The sequence below is a fragment of the Lepidochelys kempii genome, chromosome 1 (genome assembly GCF_965140285.1).
Source record: "Lepidochelys kempii isolate rLepKem1 chromosome 1, rLepKem1.hap1, whole genome shotgun sequence".
Lineage (NCBI taxonomy): Eukaryota > Metazoa > Chordata > Testudines > Cheloniidae > Lepidochelys > Lepidochelys kempii.
In genome coordinates, this window is record NC_136380.1 from 274,229,419 (window position 1) to 274,257,363 (window position 27,945).

The following is a 27,945-nucleotide window of genomic DNA, read 5'->3' on the forward strand; positions in this document are numbered from 1 at the left end:
AAAGTATAAGTCAAGTTTGAACATATTCTCCTTAGAACAAATTCTTAATTTATATTTCTTTGTGCGTAATCTTTAGAAAATGTATAGCAATGCTAAGGAAAACAAAATTAAACATTTGTGTTTCTTTGATCTAAAAACAGATGGGACTAATTAGGCTTAGAAAGGCTAGGTCTACTTAGCAGCAACATTAGCATGTAACTTGAAATAAAGAATTTTGCACTGCAATAGAAAAATATTTGGTTTCAAAGAAACTTTTTATTTTTAAAAAAATTTTATTAAAGAAAAAGACACTTATTGACACTAACACCCTTTGGAAAAAGATAAATCACAGAGAATATAAAAATCATGAAGAAATGCTCAGTAGTGAATCATACACTCAGTTGAAAGCACCACTCAGGTTACAAGATGGAAGCCTACCTGCACTGTAAATTCTGCTATCACCTGAAAGACACTCCCAATTTGCTTTTTACCAATACATTATAGAAACTTAATTACACAAGTCAAATCCTTCGAGCTTACAATTTGTGGATCAGGAGAAAGAGGGAGGTAAGGACTACCTTCCTTTCTTAACATTTGATTCAGTTTCCAAATTCAAATCTCAAAACAAATTTTAACCCAATTATTCTACACTTAAACAACTGTAAAATATCTTTTCAATTCAGATGTGCAAAGGCACAAAGAATTAGAAATATTAAAAGCTAATAAAGTGCTCAGGATAAAGGATTGCGAATTAATCAGGGAAATATCAAAGAAACCCAAATACTCTTCTGTGAAGGTGGTGATATGAATTCCACGATTACTTCACAATATTTGAACCTGTAATATTAAGTGATGCAATGGGATTAAGTACATTAGCCTTTCATATTTGCATATGTACAGTGCAGACACTTGAAAAGCAAAACACTACCACAAGGCAGAACAACATTTTGAAAGCACCTGTGATAATGGTATGGGATTTATGTTCATCCTACACATAAACCAACAAAAGTAGCTTCTTTTACCTCCAAGTTTTAGTTCAAGAAGTATATTTAAAACAAAAGTAATTTTAAAATTACATACAGGCCCTTAATCTGAGACAGTTTTCAAGATGTCATTGGTTCCTCTGACTGGTGATCATTTTTTAATAGAAAAAAAGACAGATTTCAACATAAGCAGGTGACTAAATATGTTTCTCCCTATTCAAAATTTGTTTTCAAACAAAAGACTCATTACCACCTAAAAATAGCAGAAAGGTTGAATTTCATGGCTCTCTCATTGCAAGAATCTACAAGAGCCAAATGAACACCACATTTTAAAGCAATGACATTATAGGTCCAAATAACATTTTGAATACTAGTTAAAATTACTGCACCGCATCTTAAGCGGGGAGGGCTGGGGTACATGGTCTGGCTTGGTGGGGAAGTGGCAAGGATGTTGCTGTAGCTGCAGAGCAGATCAGTGTGAGGATCCTAACTTGTCTCTGCCCCCGGTGACCAGAAAATGGGGGAGAGTACATAGGCAGAAGCTGGGTGGGGGAAGCCCTCTGGACCAACCAAAGCAGCACCCACCCTTGAAAGTGGTGAAATACTAGGTTTGGTCATGATCCACTGTGAGCTCCCACAATAGGTGCTGCTTTCTCAGGGGGCTGGAAAGGAATTTCCTCCTCACTGCCAGACTGACCGAGGCAAAGTAATGGGTTCGGGGCGGGGGAGGAAGGGGAAGCTTATTTGGGGTAAGCAAGGAACAGGCATTAGTCTATAAGGTTGCAACTCAATTCTGTGGAGTGGATGTCCAGTGCAGGTACTTCATAGGCAAAGGATACAGTGATCAGATAATTTGGTAAAGGATTTAAAGAAGGCATTTGTTAAAAGACTAGAAATAGGGAGGGTTTGGGCTCCTATAACTGGTACAGCAGGGCACCAAATCCCCCATTATAGCCCCACCTAAACCCTTGTTCCAGGGAATAGGGGGATGGTTGGCTGGGGACCAGGATGGAAAAGGTGGGGAGACTGACAGAAGCCCCCGGTAGATACTGAAATGATCATGGAGTTACCTATGCTGTACACTTTTATTTGCCAGGTACTCCCAGACAGTTAATAATGAAGTTGTGGCCTAATTAAACCACTCCTGTCCTTCTAGTACAGCCTGACAATATATTTGAGGACCTCCTCCCAAGTCCCTTGTGGACATCTGTTCGCATCACGAAACTGCCAAAAATTAATCCTGACTGGCAGTCCTTGTTCAAGAGGCAACCTGGACTAGAATAATTGATATAACATACAAAGACAGAAACACACCTGGTTAGAGCTCTTTAGGAGAAGCTTGCAGAGCCACTTATCTACCTTTATTTTATAATGAACAAAGAGATAAATATGCAGTAATACTTAACATTTATATAGCACTTACATCAGACAATCTCAAAGCACTTTACAGATATTAATTAATTGTGCCTGGTTTCTGTCTACTATCTTTATTCATAGAATTACACCCCGCCCCCCCAAACCCTCTATTTTTTGACCTACCTTTTGTTTGATAATCTTTTCCACCCATGTGCTACTAAAATGCAGAATCCCATGCTAGGGACATACAACACTCGTTCTGCTACTACAAACCCAACAGGAAAAAAGAGGTTTGATGCAGGAATGAATGGCAACACTATTAAACAGAGTGCCTAGAAAACAAAAGCAAACATGAACTAGTAATCAAAACTAGAGTTACAAATTGTGCCTGCCACCTGAACAAATAGAAAAATAATAATAAAAAAATAAACAATCCTTATGAAAGACTAAGACGACTAAGTACACTTAACAAATCTCAAGTGTAATTTCTACATTACACTAAGAATGGATCTTTTTCACATGGGAGGTAATTTTTAGTCTACAAAGAACCCATTTTTGCTTAGTTACCTATGAAGCTTTACCAATTAACTTATTTGGTTGCCTACAAGCTGGAAGTGGGAAAAAAAGATCCACCTGCTAACATTTCTTTAAAACAACGGTTCTCATAATGCATTAAAAACAATAGGAAAACATCAACAACAACTTTATACCATCATGTTAAAGAATTTCCCACTGATTTCAATGAGGAATTCTGCATACAAAAAGTGACATGAGATGGTCCTAGGTTCTAAATCACCATGTTTCAGGAACATGAAAGTCAGAATTTTCAACATTATGACTCTTACAACTATTCTTTTTTGCCCCTTATCCATGTAGATTACTTGTGTGCTGTTAAACTTGTGCATTAGTATGACATATGAACATCAGAACCACAAATGAATTTCTTAATTTGCCTTGAACTTATTTGCTAATGGTTTGAAATAGGATTTAATTTTATCTTTCTTATACATTACACAAAACTGAATTGTATAATGTAACAGCTCTATCAGAGAAGTTCTAGAATCCAGTTGCATCGGTTACTGAACCATAATATGGCCCTTTGAATCCATCCCAGATGCTTTTGTCATATTTAAAGGAAGAGAATGAAACTCTTCCAAAGACACTTTAATGGTACTTTCAAACTTGATTTAGATCCAGTTATGTTTGGATTCATATTCAAACATGTGGCTAGTTGAATTCCTATTATCAATAGGAATGTAAAATTATTGTGAACATTTCTTGTCCATTTTAAAATATTTCCCTCAGAACTCTTACCCACATGTTGTTCACTCCAAAATTATCAGTACAAAATGTATGGGTTGGTTTTAAAAGTATTTTTAATCCAGTATATTTAAGAAGACATTTGACATTCTAATAAAAAGGCAAGTTTTGGAAACTGCAATTCGATTTAAAAGCATTTTAACCAATGTACATCTTTTACAATTACACATGGAGTGTATGCATGCCAAATATCTCCAAAATAGTGCATGTTCATTCCATAAAAATGGTTTTGTTATTGAAACAAAGACCAATTGCATTTGTATTTGCTACAGCTCACAACTATATAGTGGACCCAAAAACAGAAACTGGCAAAGTCATCATTCAGACTATGAAGGAGTTTAGACAAGCCTGCTCATAGTCCTGAGCCACTCTAGGGCTGTTTCTGCATTAAATTTTTTTTTTGGTCAATTTCTCCCACTGCACAGTGGTAGCTCTACAAATGAGAACATAAGTGTAGACTGGCTGCTGGCATTTTTGCCTTTGAATCATACTCCTCCTCCCAGAGAAGTGATAGTACAAAAAGCCCTCAACCAAGCTACACTAGCACTCCCTGCATTGCTAATGCTGGTGGAGCTACTTTGCAGTAACTTATCAGAAAGCTCAACGTAGACAAGGCCTAAATTAACTTTACGTTGATTACACTGTTAGGGACACTCAAGATCTAAATCCATTAAATGATTTCATGAAGCACTGAAAAAAATTGATTTAACTAAATTTGCTTACATTTTCCATTTTCCTTGGGGCTTTTTGGATGCATAAATCTCTCAAGTGAAGCCAACTGGCTGGAAATCTTCAATAATCTACTTATGTGACAGTTCAGTAAATTTACAAGCCCATATTGAAAAAGAAAGAGGTATTTTATAAACCTGACCAAACATGAATACTGAATTTCAAATACTCTGACATTTGCAGTAAGATGAATAAATATAGCTTCATATAGGAAATAAGTTATGCTGCCATAGATATATTTTAACTCTCATACTGTAATAGATGCATCTTTAACGAACAGCCATATAACCTGAATTTCTCTTTTATGCTATAAAATAAACGTTGCCATATTTATGGCCACTTAACCACTAGCAGCTAGTAGTTTTATTGCAATAACCTATATCTAAACTTAAAAAATTGTTTTGCTCTAAAATCATAATTCCTAATATTAAGCCTAACTGTCTTTTTCATGTTTATTTTTGTAATCTGTTGAAAAAATTTCAGAAGTATAAAATAAATATATAAGTAAAGCATTCGGGGTGTAATCCAATTTATTTGGAAAAAGGCAAGAGAGTTACTTGTGTATACTGTTTAGTAAGAGATACATAATGTAATTAATACACTTTTCTTTGCAAGTCTATTATGGCACAGTCCTGGTCCCTTTTTCAAGTAATTCCCTTACTAGAAGAGTGAACCAACTCTCCAAAGATGTGGTGGTAGGAAATAATATTGTCAGAGATTACTACTTATTGGGAACTGAGAGGAGAAAGTGGACGATTTCCTTTAAAAAAGGTGTGTACTCTTTTTTGAAGATAGTTTAGGTACCAATTCATAGTCATGGGCAACGTGAAGTTGGGAACCGTTGCTTTAGTGGTGCTGGACATGAGAACTGTCACTGGTCCCCTGTATAACAGTGACTTTTTGGTAATGGCCCAGGATGGAATTGTGTAGTAATTTTTTTTGTTTAGAGTGTAAAGAGTCTAGGGAAAAAATTATGCTCAGAGTTAACGTGGTCAGAAATTACTACAAGAACTGCACTAACAAGGAGAACAGGGTAAGAATACAAGGCGGGGATGCAATCACTAATTATCAAGTCTCATTGATACTAAGAGCTATTTAAATGCCCTAACTGTTCACCAATTGTGTTCAATAGCAGTATAAATTGAACTGTGTTCAGTTTTCTTAAATACTTGTAATATTTGGGATCTGTTTAAGGAGATCTTTCATACTGAGTTAATAAAAAGCTGTGAAACCAATTTTACTGTGTGTTTTCTATAGTATACCAATTAAATCTGTTTAAGGCAGCTGGAATTGGATGTACATACTGCTGCACCTTCTATAATTGCTGTCAGGCACTTCAGAAAGAAGGATTTTGAACAACAGTCTCCTACCTGAAGTCAAACAGCTTGAGTTACTAGTTAAAAGTCAAAAGGAAATTTGGAACAAGAAAAACTGAAATGACTTAAAAGGTGCTAAGCTTTATTACAGAGATCATAACACCCAGTTGTACGTACTGACATGGACTCTGGAGAGCTATTTCCAAGAACAAGATTTTCAGACTGCTTATGTCAAGCAAAAATGGCAGCTTTCTTTTAAGATGTTGTTCTATTCTGAAAAGGGTCTGTAAAATGGCATTGCGGGATTCCACATTTAATATGGTATATGTAAAATGAGCACAGTTAATGTCTGTTTAGAATTCGCCACTCAACTGCCAGACTTGCAAACTCCACCTGAGATCCAGCTGATGAGGTGTGTTCTTTTCTTATCATCATCATCATCTGTAGACCAAAATATGCCCTCAGTGCCAGCAGTGACACCTCACTCCCTGCAGCGTGCTTGCTCAAGTGTAACTCATTGAGTGTTAGTAAATAAATCTCATCAGGATTTTCAAAGGAGCCTAAAGGAGGTAGGAACCCAAATTTCAGTGGGATCTGGACACCTAATTTCTTTAGGTTCCTCTGTTGGTGATGTACAAGAAGGAAAAAAAAATATAGCCTGCTCTCTCAATTGCTGTAGTTCTGAAGTGCTGACATGAGTAACAAGCAGTAAACTTATTTTTGTCACTAAACCAAATGGATATTAGTGAACACACATGGAGCTAATCCATTAAGTAATTAGGTGTCACATTCACAGGGACTTACGGAGCAGAACTGCACTTTAAAATAATCTAATACCAAGTTGTGGGATGAAGAAAAAATTGTTGCTTAACCATATACTGTAACCTGTTTTCCCAGTCCATATCAATTTCACAGGGAAAGTACATTAAAATCAGATATAATCATTTAATTAAAATCTGTTAGTAGATACAGCAGTGATGAACACATGGAAACACCTAAGATGAATATATCAGCATAAGCTTTTTAGAGCATAAAGTGCCACCTTAACTACAGCTCTCTTTGGTTACTGAGAGATGTAACTAAACTAAAGGTGAGAAAAAAAGTTCTGTCAAAAAACTAAGAGGGGAAAAGCTCACCTAATTCAAAGGAAGTTGCTATAGCCATTCGCTTACTACTACAAAGTACTCATCTTGGAAAATTTAAGGCTAAATCATAAATTAAAAATATCTCTGTCATCAGAATATCTTGAATTACAGGTTATAAATACTTTGGTTTAATTAGGAGATCAAAACAGATAAGGAGAGCAGCAGAAACCCAGCTAAACTTGAACCAGAGTCAATAGGGTTTTCAGGCAGTTTTCAATACCAGGAGCTCTGATAGCATTTTCTGTCTTGATGCAGGGAACAATAATATCTGCAATTAGGCCTGATGTCTTAACTACTTATTCTACACCAAAGTACGCAGTATACCCAATTAGAAAGTGGCTTTGGGACCCTATTTTAACTCCCTATCTTGTGGATGGTAGATTAACAAGCACTATATAAGCAACGTGTTGTATAAATGGAGAGGTAAAAAATTAGTTAAAAATAAAGAGGTACACAAAAAGTCATAACACCAAATTTTCTTCATAGACAACAGATGGGGCCCCATCGATGGGCAATGAAGACACAGGCTACACTTTTTACCAAAACAAGTATGTGAGTCAAAGGCATGATCTTTTGCCGTTACACTTATGCTGGTAAAAGACCAAGTGTGGGCACGCTTCTACAGGTATAAGATACTATACAGCTTATTTTGCATTGCGGAATCAGAAAGAGCTATATAGGTATAAACACTTTTATACCAGTATAAATCTGTGTTCAAAACTGGTGTGTAAGTGAAAGAGGGTGTCTGCCATTTTAACTATGCTGGATAAATTAAAGCAACAAAACTTTTAATGGCAGAAAACATCTTATATCCATTGGCTAAGAACAGGTATCACTTGGAAGTCACTGAGTTTTTATTTCAAAATGAGCCAATTAGTGAAAAGAATTTCAGTTTTTGTGGATTACTTTAGAAAAAGATTTCTAATCACAATTAAGATATCTCAACAGCAACTGTCCTATACCTTTATCAGGCAGCATTTATAGCTTACCTAGTTTATTTAGATAATAAGTATTACCAGATGGTGAAAAAAGAGATTTCACCTACAAAATTAGCTGTGATACAGATGCATAATTATACTGTAGATTTTTATACATCAGTACAAAGTAGATGTATATTGCAAATAGTCTCACTGGACAAAAACTGGGTTTACCCATTTTACTTAATGACTGTTGTGTGATGTTTCTTAATAGGGTAAACATCTAGGAGGAAAAGAAAGTTGTATGGTAGCAGCTATTTTGATCAAGGTTTGAAAATGGAATATTCTAGAAGACATATAAGTCAATGTTTCTTCATGTTTGCCAGACCACCTACATTGCGCCTACAAGGAATTCACTGTACTAATATCCCTAAAGACAGCAGATTAGAAGCAGTTTTCTGACCTACACTGTTGTTTACGTGTTACAGTACTTGAGAGGATAATTGTATTTAATATATAGTAATGCATCCCCATTTTCTGGTAAACTAGGCTCCAGGCACTTAGATTTCATGCCAAAGAATCAGTATCAAACAGCTAAAAGGATTTTAAAAAAAACATGTGTATGCAGCTGTGCTACATGAGGAGATTTGCAGTGAACATTCTATTATAAAAAGAGATGTTTCAATCAGTGAAGCAGACATTTTAAACACTCGAAATAAAAAGGCCTCTTTAAAATAAGCTAGTACTATTTAACTGACTATTTGTGGTGAAAATTCTATTAATCCTTTTTCTCTCTGAACTTGATTATTTTCTCTGGCACTATGGAGTCTCAATGTTCAAGATTCCTTATCAGGAAAAGCCCTTTTATTTCTTAAAAATGATGCTGAAGTTGATGTAAGGAAGAGCTAAGGGAATCTCAGGAGTTTTTCACTACTTTCAGCATAGGCCACTTCATTGTAACCAAAAGCACTAAAAACATGCATCATTCCTACCATCAATACAGTCTTGGAGGAATCCCCAGGGTATCGGAGACTGAAGACAATCAAAGATCCCAAAAAGCAAAAAAACGTAATGGTGGCAATATTTCTTATATCTAGGAAAGACTCCACAAGTGGAATAGTTCCCATTGTCCAATCACAGCATAGCTCTGAGGGATTTAGAAGAAGCCAAGCATTTACAGGGAGGAGGTAGTTGAAAGTCAGCTGCCTTGCAGGAGATGGACTTACAGCAGCTGGGTTATCAAACCTAAGTAAGAAGAGAAGAAAAAGAAAAAAAGTTAGTTGAAAAAAAGTTACAGCTTAGACCCCGCACTGCAATGCAGTCACTTTGCACCACACCACAGCCAGATGCTGGACCTAAACCATCGCCTATGTAGGGGGAGTCCTGCAGCAGGATAAAGATGGATTAGGAACTCCCAAGCCATCTTATCTTTGTTGCATTTATAATGTGCATGGCTAGGGAAAGGAGAATTGGCTGGGGCTTCCGTAATCACTTGCCATATCAGCTCCTTAGTACCACAGGCAGATGGCATAAGTTAGAGTAGGCCAGAGTATGCTCTAAGTTTCTTCAGAGAGCTGGGATGCGACACAACTAGCTTAGCACACAGACTACTTTTAAAACCCTTGTTGTGAGCAGTCTTTGGCCATAATTAAATATTTAGGCCTAACTTCCCAGGGGAAATGCTCGTAGACTACATTTACATATCACTCACAAGAATGACAAAATTCCAAATTTATGAATAGTAAGAGCAATGAAATTAATAGTAAAGGGTATGTGTTTTCCAAAGCCTGGCCACAATAAAGAACCAATATCTTGAAGAATGGAGTTACATAATGAGAGAAGTATCTCAGGTTTCACTAAACAGCATAGTCTTTCATTATTTTACTCCATTATTTTGTTTTGACTGCAGCAGTACATGTAGTTTTGAATTACATTTCTATTCAAACTGAAATGTTAGTACATAGACGAACACGTTTACAAGAGAAAAACTCAAGTTTGCAGTCTAAAATACAGGCAAATTAGTGTAAAATAAAAAAGTGGAGGCTGATATGTTTGAAGCAGTGATAGCTGGCTAGATTTATAAATATGTACTTACACAATATTATATATCTAGACTAAAACACAACCAGCTAACACCGCTTCAAATGTGTTAGCTTTCATCCTAATGGGACTTTTCAGTCACATTATGATAACGCACCCTTTTTGTCCATCAAGATGGGACCAACGTGCTTAACTCTGAACATGTGAGTAATCCTATTGAGGTTAAAGTTAAGCATGCGGGCTAAGCACTTGGAGGATCGGGTCTGATCCGATATACAAAGATGCAGCCTAAACAGTGAAAATTAGATTCTAAATATTTTAGCTTCAATCATTTAATTTTTTCAGATTACTTCATATTGAGTTCTCAAATGAAATCACAGCTTCCATTGCCTTATTCTTTTAATAAACGTATTACTAAAAATAGTTTCTCATCTAAACATGAAATAATTTATCTTTTTCTAGTTATTTTAGATGATACAGGAGGCTTTATACGTTCCAAGTATTGATGCTTGATAATCAGAAATGCAGCTGAAGAGTGGTATTAGAATTGAAGGACTGCAGTTTTACTTACTGTAAACACTAAATTATTCATGTGTGAGGTTTATTATACACACATTGCTACTATATATAGTGAAAATGCTTCATTAATGAAGGCTTTCACCTTCTGCCTACAAGTTTGAATATACTAGTGCCCAAATGTTCTTACCATTCAATGAGTGCTCACTGGCCACTGCTATGATACTGGTGCTTAACAACTGCAGTTATTGCTGTAGCATAATAGGTTGATTTATCACATATAAATATAAGACTGTATGGGAATCCTAAGATGATAATAAAGTAGGTTAAATCTAAAGTATTTTCTAGCCTTTTTAATTGTGACTTAATGAGGCCAGTTTGATTTATTACTATCTTTTAAAATAAAACAAACTTTCCTATTAAATTAGTTTTTGTTTTTTACCTGGTAAACACTGGAAGCTGAGACTGAATGACCTGGACTCTGACTACAACAAGGAGCAGTGTACTGAACATCAGAACAATAAGCTTTAACAGTGTTTGAAGCATAGAATAAGGAATACTGCATTTCCCTCGGAGAATCTGCATGGCGGCATCGAACAGCATAGGCAAAGTATACTAGAAAACAGAACATTATTTATGTTATCAGACAGTGCAGTCTTGTTTAATCACCATTCACTATACTTTACCAATATGAACTTTATTCTAGTGGGACTGTCAGTGCCTGCTAAAGTTAAGGTTGCCTACCTGGGTCCAGTAACTAACAACTTTTTAAAGCTTTAATATTTTTAACAAAAGCATCCAAGTGTTTTTCACACAGTTTGTCTATGCCCAAAGTATTTTTTTGTTTTGTTTTAAATAAACAAGAGCAAAAATATTTCATGTTTTTGTATACAAAACTGTGTATGGGGGCGGAGGAGGGGAAGGGAGACACACTTTCCTCCATTATGAAAAAAGTCTTGCACATTTTCTGAACAGCACTAAAGCCAAACAGCTTGTAATATGACACAGAACTAGCCCTCATAGAGGCTAACTTAACTAGGCCTCACTGAGGCTAACAACTAACTGTACTGAAGATGCATGGAACAGGACATTCCACAGGTGTCTAGTCAGTTTCAGATTATGGAGTTAAAAAAACAACACACTTACTAGTTTTTTTCAAGACAGAAAAGCTTTTAAGTTCTAAAGGAATGAAATTCCTTTTTGTTTTCTCTTAAAAAAAAAATCAATCCCCAAAGTCAAAAAAATATCAAAGTTAAGGTATCATGTGCAACCTTAAATCTGCATGGCACACATATGCATGAAGACAGCCATATTACATGATCACACCATTTTCAAACACAATTTTTATGACAATTGTAGATACATCTTATTTTTTTGTTCTTTTACATTAACACTATTTTCACTGTCATAATGGTCCCATACATTTTTATTGAAAAACTTTTTAAATAAGGAGTTTTCCTCTCTTTATGGAATTTTATTAATTTTACCAGTAGCTATGCACTATGACTATACATTTTCTTTTCAAACAGCAACTAGGTTTCTTTAGCTGCAATTCAAGGGCTTAAGCAATTAACTATTGTGACAAAGTTCCTCCTCTACCTTGGTGGGTCCGGCGCTTACTGGCGGATTTGCTCGCCTCAGAGATTCACAGCAGCCCTCAGTTTGGCCACTTTTGCTAGTGGCTCAAACCTGCCATTCACTCAGCTAACCTCATCACTGGACAGCATGTGGAAAGGGAGGAGAACAATCTCCACAGTCTCTGCTGACCCACCTAGTGGGTGAGGGGACAGGCCAGGGACCTTCCCCTCTGGTGGGACCCATAGTCTAGGTCACCTCCTCTTTTATCCAATAGGGAGTTGGTGGGATGGGGGAACCCAGGCCCGCCCTCTACTCCGGGTTCCAACCCAGAGCCCTATGGATCGCAGCTGTCTACGGCGTTTCCTGTAACAGCAGCGTGACAGCTACAACTCCCTGGGCTACTTCCCCATGGCCTCTTCCCAACACCTTCTTTATTCTCACTGCAGGACCTTCCTCCTGATGATGCTTATACTCCTTTGTCTTCCAACAGTATGCCTTCTCATTCTCAACTCCTTGTGCGCCTTTTGCTCCCAGCTCCTCACACGCACCTCACTAAGTTAAGGACTGAAGTAAGGTCCTTTTTAAACCAGATGCCCTGACTAGCCTGCCTGTCCTAATGGATTCTAGTAGCTTCTTAACTGGCTCCAGGTGTCCTAATTAGCCTGCCTACCATAATTGGTTCCAGTAACTTCCTGATTGTTCTGGAACAGCCCATTATCTTACTCAGGAAAAAGGGACCTGCTTAATCTGGGGCTAATGTATCTACCTTTGATCACCCTTCTGTAGCCATCTGGCCTGACCCTGTCACACTATACAACTCAGCAATGTATTCAGGTGGCCCACATATGTCAATAAATTCTCACTAATATACTGTTGCATAAACAGATACAAAGTAAACTCTGTTTATTGTATATTTTTCATATAAATAATTTCAATGAACTCAAGCATAAAACAGTATGCTCCAAGATGCTTCATTAAGGTATATGATTATAGAAAAAAAATCAGTATATTCAATTTTATTATTTAAAAGGACTATTATAGTTATAGTCTGGATTATAACTAGACTATTGTAACACATGTGCAAGTGGACAGAATTAAGGCTCTGTGAGCATTCCCTTACCTTGAGTGTAAGATTTTTGTACTGGGTTTCAATAAAAACTTTTATAGACTGTGAAAAAATAAACTGCTTCTTTAAGGGACAGCTTTATATATAATTAAGAAGGCCCTGCCCCTACGGCTAGGCTGTTTAAACAGGAACAGAAAATTGAATAGGACAAAAGGCAGTAGAAGCCAGACTGAGTTCAGTTTCTCTCTCAGGATCTAGGAGATCAGCCCAACCAAACTCAGAGTCTTTGTTTTGTGCATTTTAATATAGGGAGCTAGCTCTGATCCAGGCCCTGAGGTGATGACCTTATGAACTATGTAATGTAATTGCTTCTGTCCTCAAACCTTATTAAAAGGGGACGTGCTGTTTTGTTATGGTGTTTGCTTCTCCTGGCCCTGGGCTGTTAAAAGTGAATCTATTGCTGTCCCAGATGGGGAAATTAAGCTGGAGCACTTCTGCAGTGCCACACTGGGCTCCAACAGGGCATATGAAGATGACCCATGACTTTGCAATGACAAAATAATGAAAATACAATAGATTCTGCTTATTAACAACCCCTTGGTTGCCAGCAAAAAGTTGCAATTATCTAGCAGTTACCAATAAATGAAAGCAGGTTTGTGGAGATCTGCCCAGTAATGAAGCACTGCAAGGTGCCTTCCCTGGCTGCAGCCCTGCAAACCTGTCTGGGGCAAGACAGCAGCAGGAAGGGGGTCTGCAGCCTGGCACTTTCCACAAGGAGGGGAGGCTATGGGCCAGCTAGTGCAGGATAGCAGTGGGGAGAGGTACCATACAGCTCTGAGCCTCAAGTGCCCTGTAAAAGCCCTGGCATCCAGGTTGCAGGCCCACTTTCCCTGCTCCTGCCTTGCCCACTGCCCTCCTCACCCAGTCAGCAACCCCAGGACTCTAGCAGGGCTTCTGCTTTGGGCAGGGATGTGGGTGCCCCAGCCTATTACCTCCTGTGTGATCCCTGCGGGCAAGCAAGTTGGCAGGGCTGCAGCCAAGGAAGGAAGTGCTAGGATGTGCGTTCCCTGGCTGCAACCCCACAAACCTGCCTGCGGGCAGAGACTTTCTTTCAAAAAGAGTTTTCAAAAAGCATGCCATTGCCAATATCTGAATCCCATTAACCTATATTAACATTAATGTCAATGGCATGAGATGCCATTAGAGAAGAAGTTGTTAATATCAGGGTTGCTATTAAGTGGCATCCACTGTATAAAGAAATGCTACTGAATTAGTTTAGAAATTCCAGACCAAAATTTAAAAGGCAGGGGCAAGTCAAAAGACACATGCATAAACTGCACATACAAAATGCACATGCAAATTTTTGCAGGCACAAAGTTGAAAACGTAGCCTTGAAAGCATGTGAGTGATAATTTATTTTTATTTTGGCTAAATATTGTTGCAGTTTTGGCGCATAACTTCTAAAAATAAAATTTCTTAAAATGCGTAATTATATATATTTAAACTATACAAAGTATACTACTGAAAGATATGTTAAGAAAAACACATTTTAATTGCTAGGAATATCACCCTCTCTTGACAAAGGAAAGTTAATATTAAATTACGGACATGTCAAATTTTAACTCTCAAAGGATAAAATGAAATCCTACATTTTATTTAGAAACTGACTTTAGAGTCTTTACAGAATGATGAGATTTCACAAAAATCTAAATGCTAATTGATTCAAATGTGATACTCCAGAACACTTGGCAGTTCATTAACATCTGATGGAAAAGTCTCCATAGAAAGCACCTTCTCTAATTTCATGTAAAGAAATTAAAAGGAAAATTAATTTGTATGTACCCTACACTTTAACCACATTATATACATAATTCTGGCCTTTGCAAGCGTCAGTCTGTACTCAAATTAAAGAGATGTCAAATTTTAATTTATTTCCATTTTTGCTAATATCTTTGTCTGCATATCTACTAACACAGGTTCTTTTGTATTTACATGATACAGTGAGGGGGTACATATGAATTTTTTTTCCCAGTTCACAAAAATACAGTTTGCTTCAGCAGACAAAATACTCAGCACACAAGTATGTGATGGTTATTTAAAACTCTGTTACAAAAATACTGCAGATCTGCTTGACAAAGGAAATAGTTAAAATGGAAATTTTTACAACAATAACTTACACCTTGAGCTATAAATACTTCATAGACACAGCATATCCCCACCACTGTTATTCCTTGTTCTTTGCACAATGTTGCAACGGCTACTAGACACACTGTCACTGCAATTGGAGTCCACACTGCAACGTAAAAAGACAGACATTATAAAAACACACTATTTTACAGGACACCCATGTGAACAACATAATTTGACTAATTAAAGTTAACTATCTACAATTTTCACTTGCCAGTATTTCAACAAGATCCCTATTAGGTTGCAGTTTACCTACACATTTACCACCTGTTCTGTCTTTTCCTCACTTTACATTAAAGTACCTTCTCAGTTTCTCTGTCATCTCTTTGAAGCTGAAATGTGTGAAAAAGAAAAGAGGTGTGAAGACTTATATAAATATTCCAAATAGGAAAATGAAAAGAAAATAATTTTTACCAGCTTTTCAAAATTTCTTTTCATATCTGTATATCTAAGCCAATGGTTTTCAACTTGTGATCTGTGAACCCCCCTGCCTAAGATTTCCAAAAGGGTCTGCACTTCCATTTGAATTTTTTTAGGGTACCGCAAATGAAAAAAGGTTGAAAATCATTGATTCTTAACTCCTAAGTTCTACTTCCAAATCTGTTACTGATTTCAGAGAGTCAATTAGCCTACGTACTCCAGTACACTCCCCTCTATAAAAATGAATGTAATAGTAACCCTTTTTACTAGAGAGTTGTATGGTTTAGTTAATGATTGTAAAGCACTCAGAAGTCCTTAGATGAAAGGTACTTTATAGTACAAAGTATTATTTATATGTTATTACCAAGGCACCATCAGTCTGAATTAAGGATGACTTATTTTAAGACTAACTGGTTAACCAGAATATTTATGTTTATATTTTACTACCTGAAACCAATATAGTAAAAAAAAAAAAAAAAAAAGTTATGTATATATGATGTTAGATATTTACCTATTGTATTGTCTGGCCCTTTAGATTTGGTGTATGACAAAAAAGCAGCTAGAAAAAATATAGATGATAAAAGCTCTGCTCTGCCAACCACTCCAGTTACCTGATGGGGGCAAAAAAGTTAACACTGTTAACCTCTGAACAGAATTAGGTCTTGAAAATTGCTCATATTACAGAAATTAGAAGCCAGAGACAGAACTAAACAAGAAAAGAAAAATAGGGCCTGAATCTTCGTCAGGTATGTAAGTGCAACTCCTGTTGAGTTCACTAAGAACTGCACCCATATATCTGAGATCAGACTGCGGCTTAACTACTTCCACCATTGCTGATAATTACATATACAGTCCTCAAGTGCCCCCATGTGGCAAATGTCTGGAATTACTCATGTACCATTTAATTAAATTACTTCAATATTTACCATGAATAACCCTTGCAAAGAACATACAATATGATTTCAGCGGGAGTTCATTGTGCCGCATGAGGGTAGCATGACCCTTCCCCTAAATTTATTGGTACTGTAATTTTATAGTATAACTTTAAAACAACAGGGTACAGATGTCTCCTCTGTACATTGCAGAAGGGTATGTAAATAGGCGAGATAAAGGAACAATGTATCACACCAGCAATGAAATAAAGTGATAAAATGATAGAGTGACTTGGTCAAGTTATGAACCACTGTAAAGATGAGAGGTAAGTCAATCCTTACATTAATTAATAAAAGGATGGAGAAAAGAAAATGAACTACTTACTGGTAATTCTTTTTCTCAAAGATATGTCTCTCTGAATTGCCACTCTTGGGTTTGTGCTTGTGTGATGAAGCGGGAATTTTTCTTAACATTCTGTATGCATTTTATGTGTGCCTCAGTTTTCCTTAAGTGCTAAATGGTTAACTAGGTGGTGGTAAAAGGTGGTTTATTCTTTGTACCAATCCAGGTGGGATTGACACCTGGCTGTCTGGGGTCCCATGCCCATGATGAACCCAAAAGATAATGGCCCAGACATTGGCCTAGCAACAAAAGACCTGAGATTGTTGATTCCCTCTCTGCAGGAAGCCAGTCAGTTCTGGCCAGCGGGAGAACAAAGAGCTAAGAAGGATAACCAGGTTACCTGTTTTTGTCCGGGAATAAGAACAAAGAATGGAGGAGGTGCCCTTGAGTATAGTGTGGACTACTGGAAGCAGGAGACACGCTTCTGGATTGGGGCAAGGAGGCGGCTCTGGAAGGTCAGGACTGAGCCAGACGGACTGTGTTGTAACTTTCTAACTTCGATGCTACCTAAGAATTTTCTACGCTGTGTTCCAGACATCTAATAAACTCTTCTGCTTGGATAATGCTGTCTGAGAGTCATTCCAGTCTAAGGAAGTTGGGGGATACATTGCTCCCTTTGGGTGTGCAGAAGGCTTCAGGGTTTGATCCCAGGAGGTGATGAAGCCAAGGGGCTTACCCCAGTGAGTGTGTGACCCTGTAGGGGGTTAACATTCTAAATGAGTCGTCTCAGGGACTGTTCCAGAGCCATGCGAGAACACTGGACCTGTGGATCCATGACAACTTGGAAGCACAAGACCGGACAAGAACTCCCAGGTCTTTAAATTTTTGGAAGTTTGAGATACTTAAGATTGCATGTTTTCAAAGGAAAGTATGTTGACTCAAAAAACAATTAAAAATAAGGTAAAAATACTCTAAATATTTTTTTCAAATTCTGAGGGGGAAAGTTGAGTGGTGATGCAGAGATCTCTGTATGTTTAGAGAACAAGAATTATAAATGAGTATTATTTTCCCCAAACATATGCTTCCCACTCTCGGGCACTAAAGCTAAAGATACATCTCTAAAATAAGAAATAAAGATTAACAAGAGAAAAATCAAATCTAACCATGCCTTAAAAGGTAAAAAACAGGAACAGTCTCTCTTTTTGGTGTATATGAAAGATAACTCCTTTACAATGCAAAAAGTTATGGAGGACTAAGATATATTCAGAAAATTTTCAAAAGTGGGCAATTTAAAGAGAATTCCTGACACAAATACAATTCTTCGGATTAGGAGTGTCTGGGGAACAGGTCTGTGAACAATGTCATCCTGGATGGAAACCCAATCTATGCAAAGATGCACTTGGAAATATGTACAGAAAATACCATGTAGCTGCTTTACAAATCTCTGGGATAGAAACAGATCTGATGCTAGCTAACCAGAGTTGCTCCGTTCCAAAAAGAACGGAGTTGTGACATTACCAAGCTACCAGCCTGGCTGGCTCAAGCAGTAAAAATACAATCAAAAAGCCCTGTAGACAATGTATTCTTGGCAATAACGAAGTTTATTGTTTTGGTGTCAAACAAGACAGATAGATTTTGAGTCTGAAAGACACTCAATGTCAGAAACAGAAGTAGTCCAATGATGGACAATGAATGTGGCAGGGAAAATACTTCCATAATGATTAAAAGAAGACACGATGGAGATATAAGAAAATAATGAACAGTATAAAGGGACTCCACTGGATACACCAAATTAGAGAACAATGGAGCAACCAATGAAATCGAAAGCAATCATTCAAATCTGAAACGAGGAAATAGTTTTTATAAAACGCATAAATAACCTGTGAAACTCTCTGCCACAAGATATCCCAGAAACCAAGAGATCAGTAGGAGGCAAAAAGAAGATAATAAATAAATTACATGAGAGAACGCAAATAACAAGGAGGTATAAATCCTTAACCTTCCAGGCATAACCAACCTCAGTCTGAGGTTGGGAAAAATATCTTGTATGGCCAGGGTATACCATGTCTACTATAGAAATTCTTGCATCTCTCTCAAGTTTCCAGTACTGATCACTGTCAAAGACAGGACACTGGACTAGATGGACCACAAGTCTAATCTAGTATGACAATCACCATGTTCCTAAGGGCTTTACTGTATGTTCCAGATATAAAACAGATATTTTCACATCAAACTTGTAGAAAAAGGCCTTATTCTGATGGCTGTACAGTAATGAAAAAAGGTTGGCAGGATGATTGGTGTAATTGGAGTGGAACTCCATTACCACTTTCAGAAGGGACTTAAAGTATGACCACAGCAATACCTAAATCCTTGCAGAACTTAGTGTAAAATGAATTCTTAGCTAGAGCCAGAAGTTCACTCATTATGTGAGCTAAGTTAACTGCCTCCAGGAAAAGCTTCCACAACTTTGTTTAAAAATAAAACAAAACAAAACAAAAAACAACCAACCAACCAGGATCTGGATCATCCTTGACTTTTGTGCTATGATTGACAGTTATTTCTAATTGTGTTGAATTATTAGTTTTGCAGTGCAGCTACTTGTCCACTATGAATTGGATTGAGATCACAAAAGTAATTGAACGCGAAACAGAAAATTGTGGCTTTACTGAATTGGGATAGATTTAAACTGTGGAACTTTTTTTGCACAATAGCAAAAGCCTTATCAAATCCTCATTGTTAAAATGTGTTTTACTTTATGATAGTTTTTCTTACACCTCAGCAGTATAAATACTTTTAGAAGCTACAATATACTAACACACATACACACACACACCATATACACATATGAAATTAAATGGAGCCAAACATTTTAATAAATGAATGAAATGTGCCCTTCTCAGGTTTACCTACCGCTTCAGTGTGTATTGGGTGCACTGCAAATAGCAAGGATGCAATTACACTGCTCCTGTTGTCCAGAAAAAGCTTACAGACCTTGAGGAAGACTATGCAAACCACCGCATGAAAAACCAGATTTAGGAGGTGATAAGAAACGGCATTTAACTCACTGAACAGGTAGTTTAAACGAAATGTGAGGACAGTAAGAGGTCGATATGACTTATGACTCCTCTCCTACAGGGAAATAAATAAACAGTAATAATCATCAGCTTACACTTATACAGGGCCTTTAACCCCAAAGCAATTTAAACTATACACAAGTATTTTTTCCATTACTGCAGTGCATCTACCTAAGATGAAAACACCAGTTGGTTAACAGTGCAGAGCAGCACTACACAACAGTTAAGAACAGAAAGTAGAGACTGACATCCATTTAAAATTCCAGGGAGAATTAAGGAGAACAGGAAAAATGATAAGATAGGAAAAATGTAAAGAGTTAATTGTGACCATTTCCCCAGCTTCCAAATGGGTTTTGTATGTTTTTCAAGTATACTGTCTGATCCACTACTTACTGTAGCTGGTGCTCTACTAGATAAAGCACTAATAAAAATGGCCAAAAATATAAAAATAAAATTCAACTATTTTTAATATATGTATTAGTTTGATATATGAGCAAAGTTTGTATCTATCTACATTCTTATCTGGCCCTCATGAGCACACTTCTGAATTATATAATGTGTACTCAAAGCTAGTTTAACCAGAAAAATGAAAATAAAATGTGTATCGTATTACGCATTATCATCCATGCTATTTATACCATTCCAGTCTGGCATATCTTAAAAATACAAATTTTTTTAAATAAGAAGTATTTGAGATTAAACGAGTAGGATAGTTTCACAAAGATTATTAATCTGTTTAATTGATAACTAAATTCTGTAATTTAGACATTCTGAACATAAAGTTTGGTGAGAACTCTCTCTAGATTACTGGGAGTTAGTAGTGTTGCCACATGTCATTATAAAGATAATTTTTCTTAGATATGAAATGAGTTTGTGCATTGACATAAGACTGCGAAGTCACAATAAGTAGGATATTAATATAACTCTTCCTTGAAAGGTACCTCAATTGCTATTAATATAGGCACCAGAAATTATAAATGCATCTACAGTATTATATACTAACACTGCCAGCTAGTAAGAAAGTCCCAAATCCTACCTCATGGCTATACAGTCAGAGGACCGTTTCTTAAAATGATAAAATATCACAGCCATAAAAAGATATTTTAAAATATATGGAAGTGTTTCCAAACTACTTTTATGGCATTTTATTTTATTTTTGTGATACTAAATCTTAGGAAGTTATCAAACTGAGAAAAATAAATTAATATTCATCAACAAATACATGGATTGTACTGACATTTCTTAAATTGTTGTGTGATCTGTAAAACTAAACAACATAGGTAAACATTTGATGTATCTGAAATTTTGTTTTACTTCAGGGTACAGTCATTATGAACTGTAAAATAATAAGATTGTATCAGAGGTAATTAAACCAATGAGAGTAGATTTGTTTACTAGTAAAGCACATTCCTAATGGTTGAAGTGTTGTAATAGTTCTTTGGGTTTCTTTCAAACTGAAAAAAATTCAACTGTTAGTCTTTAATTGTAATGTAAACCTAAAAAATTTATTTGCGCATAAGCTTTCGTGAGCTACAACTCACTTCATCGCATGCATCCGATGAAGTGAGCTGTAGTTCACGAAAGCTTATGCTCAAATAAATTTGTTAGTCTCTAATGTGCCACAAGTACTTCTTTTCTTTTTGCAAATACAGACTAACACGGCTGCTACTCTGAAACATTACAACTAAATAGCTTGGCAGTTTTGTATATGTGAGACCATTTACTTTTCAGCAGTTGGATTATAGCTGTGAATATATACATGCATATTTTATTTAATCTCTGTATTTCTACTAAGGTCTCAGAATGTCTAATATCAGACCTGAGGATATAACAGACCGTGTACAGAGGCTTTCCTAGGTACTTATATGCCCCCCCAACCCCACCCTGCCCATTGTAGTAGCTGAGTGCCTCCAAAACATTAACGAATTTCTTATGTAAGATGGGGAAATATTTGGAAGTGAGGCACAGAGGGTGAAATGCTGGCCCCAATGAAGTCAAAAGGAATTTTGCCAGGATTTCACCTAGGGAGATGAAGCGATTTGCCCAAGGTAAAGCTGATAGCAGAGCTGAGAACTCAGCTCTCCCAAGTACCAGGCAACTGTATGAACTACAAGACCATCTTTTCTTCCAGTTTCTATAGAATGGTCTATTATTAGGGTTTTTTGTTGTTATTGTTTTTAATTCTTCGGTAGTGTTCAGATACTACAAGTTCTAATATAAAAATAAGACTGGATGGACAAAAGCATGGTATGTGATACAGGACTAGTTTATATTTTGTAGCAATAGGCTGTTGATTAACCAAACGAGTTTATAAAACAAACAGGTTAGAAATAGGTATTATTTACCAACTATGAAACAAACTATTCTGTAAAAATGAAATGATAAAGGAGAACATAAGAAGCAGAACTTTGAAGAACTTACAGTATTTCTGAGACTAAATATATCTTATGGCCAATTTACCTCAGACATAGGAGTCCCCCAGAAGTCATTCTGAAACAGATTTTTTAAAGGAGTAGAAGGATGCAAGTCTTTATTGTCCAGAATTGCTGAAACATCATCAAAAACGAAGCCACAGAAGAGACTGTTCCAGTAACAGGCTGCCACCACACCTATTATTAGTGCTATTTCCTTCAGGCTAACATCAGCCATCTTCTCCGCAAGCTTTCATGGATTAATTCTGGAAAAATGGACAGATCCATGAACACAGATTTTATTGATTTCAATTTTAGTTTATTTCAACTTCAGTTGTTGAACGTAGATTTAGAACAATCCATATTAGAAAGGTATAAGCACTAAAAAACTAAATTAATTCAAAACTAAATTTATACATACGAGGTGACAGTAATAAATTTAAGCTTAAAACTGAGGTTTTCCAAACAAATTTTACAAAACCTAACATTAAGAATAATGTTGTGACTAAACTTTCTCCCCTGAATGAAGGTTTACATCCAAACAAACCTCTCTCCTGCTGTGTTTCATTTACTTATTTCAATCTATAAAAAACTCAGAAGTGGCCATCACATACCATAAGCCTTGCTGCCAGAGACACTTGTAGTCAGAGCACTGCCCTATGAATGGTATAGATTAGGGCTATCAATTAATCACAGTTAATGCATTCAATTAATACGGAGTTACCCTAATAGCAAAATAAATTAAATTTTAAAAAAATCATGATTAATCGCAATATTAATTGCACTGTTAAACAATAAGACGACCAATTTAAAATTATAACTATTTTTAGATGTTTTTCTACTTTTTAAAATATATTGATTTCAATTCCAACACAGAATGCAAAGTGTACAGTGCTCATTATATATTATTTTTTATTACAAATATTTGCACAGTAAAAAAAGATAAAATAAATAGTACTCTTCAATTCACCTCAAACAGTCCTACTTCTTGTTCAGCCAATTGCTAAGACAATCAAGTTTGTTTACATTTCCGGGAGATAATACTGCCTGTTTTTTCATTTACGTCACCTGAAAGTGAGAACAGGTATTCGCATGGCACAGTTGTAGCCAGCATTGCAAGGTATTTATGTGCCAGATATGCTAAACATTCATATGCCCCTTCATGCTTCGACTTGTAGACTCTAAAGTTTTACGCTGTTTTGTTTTTGAGTGCAGTTATGTAAAAAAAATATAATAATTTGACATTTGTAAGTTGAACTTTCATAATAAAGAGAATGCATTACAGTACCTGTATGAGGTGAATTGAAAAATACTATTTATTTTATCTTGTTTACAGTGCAAATATTTGTAATTTAAAAATAGTAATATAAAGTGAGCACTGTACACTTTGTACTGTGTTATAACTGAAATCTATAGATTTCAAAATGTAAAAAACATCCAAAATATATACAAATGATAATAGAATACCAATTTAAATGTAACAGTGTGATTCAAACTGTGATTAATCAGGATTTTTTTAACTCATGATTGAGATTTCTTTTAATTATTTGACAGCTCTAGTATAAATAACAGAACCATAAAACTCCAGTGCTCTCAAATCCTAATCACAAATAAGAGGACACTCGCAGCATACAGCGTTACCCTAAATGGCACGGACTGTACTGTTAATGTTTTTGCAGAATTTTAAAACTGCATTTTTAATATTTTTTTTGTGGAAAACAGCTACTAAAAAGAAAACTAAATCATATAAACCCAACCTTCTGGAATATACAGAAAACATTCTATATAAAACTTAAGTGCTTCAGTTAAGTACCTTAGATGCTCAACAGCAAGGAAGTAATGATTTGTAATGATAAGAAGTTTAACTTACTGTTGAAGTGACCGCTTTGTTTATCTGCATTCTCAGTAGAAAGTTCATGAAGAGGTGAACTTAATATTTTTTTCTAATTATGCAAACTGTGTTGGCGTTACTCCTGATCACACTTACAGCATGCTTATGGGAATTTTCTATAAAGATGAAAAACGATATTCAGGGAAAATACTAAAACTGAACCCCCTCTTTCATTTTCATCTTCCACAATTGTCTGGTAAACTCATCAAGCACTAGAAACAGTCATTAAATTGCTACTGCAATAGTCTAAGAATACTGTGAAATAATTATTTTATTAACATTGATGTGACCTGATCAGTGAGGTGAAGTTACTGCATACTGGGTTATAAGACTTTCCTGTATGAATGTATTGTTTTAATTAGCAGGGGGGTGTAGGGAAGAACAAACAAAAGGGCAATTACAGGGCAAAGTGACACAGCTGTTCTGCCCAGGCTGGGATCTAACGGATCAGAGGGCAATAAACTGTTAAAAAGTGACCTGCTCTCAGGGTTTGTCTACACTGGCACGTTACAGCGCTGCAACTTTCTTGCTCAGGGGAGTGAAAAACACCCCCCTGAGCACTGTAAAGTGCCAGTGTAGAGTGGTAGCTACTCCCCTCTTGGAGGTGTTTTTTTTAAAAGAGCACAGCGCTTTAACGTTGCCAGTGAAGACGTGCCCTTATGGAAGGGGGTGTTTATCAAAGGACTAAGCAGATGAAGCTGGAGAAAGAAATGGCTCATGAATTAGGGAACAGACAATGGCAGCCAGACCCTAGGGGTCTTGGAGAGTATATAGGAAGCTTAGACCTACCCTAATCCTAATGTGGAACATGGTGTGACCCTAGGAACACCTCAGTGCCAACTGGCAAAGGGTCCACTGTTCTCTAGCAGCAACTCCTTTCAGGCCTGATAAACTCATTTCACCTAACACATTGCTTTCATAGTATTTATGCAAAAAAGGTCATGTGTGGTCTCTAATAAAAGCTCATGTTGTACTGGTCATCATGATCATTTCAAGATGTATGTTCAATTGACATTTAAGGAGCTGTTTATATGCACTGAAAATGTGTGTATCCCACAGCCTGTATCCCAGACAGGGCTGACAAACAGATTTTGGCCAGACAAGGGATGTATATTCACTCATCTGCTTTGGTTCACATGGAAAATAAATGTTATCAGCCAACACAATGGAAGTTTACTCTCTCTCTCTCCCCCCCTTGCTGGACGAAGAGGAGAGGTCAAAAGCAGGGGGGCATAATAAGGTGACTCTCAAGCCACAGAACTCCAAGCAAGTGTCACAGATGGTTAGACACCTGGTAAACTAGACATGTGCATAGTCTGTTTTAGTGTTTTATTATTTGAGTTCTCTTAAAAGCTTTTTTCCTAAATAAATAATACTTTGTTTTAAGGAGGTTGTTTGGTCCCTGGTTACCACTAACCATTACTCCTGGAAGGAGCAAAACTTCAAGTACTGAAGATAAGTCAGGTGTGATCAAATCATTACAATTCATCACAGGGGACTGAAGCCCAGGTCTGGTCTGAGGGCAAGAGAATTCCATGATTCCACTGCTAGATAGAGGTGATGGCTGGGGGCCCAGGGCCTAAGGGAGTATGCATTTGAAAAGACCATTAGATATAAGATGTGCTATTAGCCCGGTAGCTTTGAGAAGAATCAGTCAGAAGAAACTGAAATCAAGAAAGTGAGAGTTGGAAGAGGTTTTCTTTACAAATAGCACAGAAGACTTTCAGTACTCCAAGTGTAGAGTAATAGAGCAATTCAACTATTGCAGGGATCCTCTCCTCAAATTTAAAAATACCTTTGTAATTAAAAAAAGAGAATAAGTCACTGAATTTTAAAAAATAAATGTGTCAAATATAATTGAACATCACTTACAGAAAGTTCTTTTAAGGAGAAGTTAAGGCTGGTGCAGAAGAGGGGTCTTCTGCTTCCCAGTACCCTTTTGGAATATTGCACTTCACAATCCCAAACTCAAATGTCAGAAAACCAGGAAAGGCTCAGTTAAGGTGGCCAAGATTGTTATTGTTAGGGTTGTGGAGGAACATGAACCATAAGCTTCAAAACCCAAAACACCCCCAGGAAATGCTCGTTGCTATGAGTGAGCAGAGCCTAGAGGGGTTTTACTGTTCACTAGCAAAATTGTGTAAAAGGCATCCCAGGCTGGAGAACTAAGGAGACACAGCAGTTCAGGTTGCACATTGGGGAATGTCACACAAGCATAGCACTTGAGCGAGTGCCTGCTCTCAGCCAAGTTCACTGGGGATAGTTCTTTACACAGAAGGCTTTGCCCAACATTGATCCCTGGCTCCCCATCTCACTCTATGTTTCCTTGAGCCTTGCCCTCCTTCCCTTACACAGCAAAAATCCAAGGTGGCCATCCCACTTACCCCAACCCAGTTCCAATCCTCCCAATGTTACTGGAACTCCTAATATACCTCTAAGTCCTGATCCTTCTTACCATTCATTTCTCCTTGCACAGCTCCTGGTTGTTTTGTACCTTTAATATTACCATAGTTATCTGCATATTACCTCTGTGACGGAGGAAAATATCATGGTGTCCATTTTAGAGAAGGGAGATTATGGCCAAATTTAGAGGTCACCTCTGAAAATCCTGATTTATGTGATTTGCCCACCATCACATAGGATGTCTGTTGCAGCGCACAGTAGAAAACCGATTTCTAAGCTCCAGCCCATCTCCTCAACTTCAGTATCATCCCTTTTCCCTGCAGTTCTTTCTCTCATTCACAATACAGAAACATCTTTATATACAATTATTTGTTAGGCAAACATGTGTGTGTGTCTCACAGATCTTTGTAAAGGCAATGTAACTAAGGGTATGTCTACACTGGAATAAAAGACCCACAGCACAGCTGTGGCTGGCCCAGGTCAGCTAACTCAGGCTTGCGGGGCTCCAGCTATAGGGGTAAAAACTACCGAGTCGACATTCCCTTAGCGAATGAGTAGGTTCTGAAGAACCTGGATTATGTTTCTGGCTCTGTGAGAAGTTACCTTGTAAAACCTTTGTCAGGCCAAAGCTATTTGACTTTTTTGGTGAATTAAGGAGAGCATGCAAAGATTTATAAACTGAAAACTGGCTGCAACTTTACATGGGCAAGACAGAAATTACAATACGCTGAATTATACTGACTCAACTCAGCATTAAGGACATTTAAATCCACACCACAATCTTCTACCCCTGGAGCTAACACACCTTCCAAATACGTTGCAAAACTTTTTGCAAGACATCATTAGAATGCTGAGAATCAGGATCCCCGGTTCTATTCCTAATTCGGTAAAGGAACTGTAGTCTAGTGCCGGGGTTCTCAAACTTCATTGCTCCGCGACCCCTTTCTGACAAGAAACATTGCTACAGGACCCCAGGAAGGGGGGACCAAGGGGAAAAAGAGAGCCAAAGCCACAATATCCCAGGCTGGGAGGCCAAAGCAGAAGCCCTTGGGCTTGGGCCCCAGACCCCAGCAAGTCTAAGCCAGCCCTAATGATCCCATTAAAATGGGGTCATGACCCACACAGTTTGAGAATCGCTGATCTAGTCGTTAGGGAAGCTGTTACTGATGGACTAAGTAAGCACTGAGATTTGATACAGTAATTTCAAAACCCAGGGTGGCTGAATGCGGAAGACTTGAGTCTTATACCTTAAAGACCTAGGGTCTATTCACTGCACGAGCCACAGAAAGCTGACACAATCTCAGTTATCTTACTGGTAAGACAGGTGGGATATGATAGTTGTCTATCCGAAGCAGAGAATATGGGGTATTAACCAATAATAAGAATCATGAGAAGCACA

The 27,945-nt window shown here is 37.1% G+C and overlaps 1 protein-coding gene across 2 annotated transcripts in view; it reads right to left on the reverse strand.

Moving 5' to 3' along the window:
* TMTC3 (transmembrane O-mannosyltransferase targeting cadherins 3) overlaps positions 1-27,945 on the reverse strand; it is a 45,999-nt gene that overhangs the window by 14,174 nt on the left and 3,880 nt on the right. Inside the window, exons 2-9 of one of the 2 annotated variants that reach the window (XM_073327596.2) lie at positions 24,123-24,259; positions 22,302-22,518; positions 19,678-19,896; positions 16,064-16,163; positions 15,123-15,238; positions 10,744-10,916; positions 8,738-8,990; positions 2,502-2,650 (exon numbers count right to left, since the gene is read on the reverse strand). In XM_073327596.2, coding sequence (XP_073183697.1) covers positions 2,502-2,650; positions 8,738-8,990; positions 10,744-10,916; positions 15,123-15,238; positions 16,064-16,163; positions 19,678-19,896; positions 22,302-22,490 — 1,199 coding nt within the window. In that variant the 5' untranslated portion in view covers positions 22,491-22,518; positions 24,123-24,259. Of the gene's footprint in view, positions 1-2,501; positions 2,651-8,737; positions 8,991-10,743; positions 10,917-15,122; positions 15,239-15,388; positions 15,411-16,063; positions 16,164-19,677; positions 19,897-22,301; positions 22,519-24,122; positions 24,260-27,945 lie in introns of those variants that run through there. The other variant, XM_073327597.2, reaches the window with a different exon arrangement.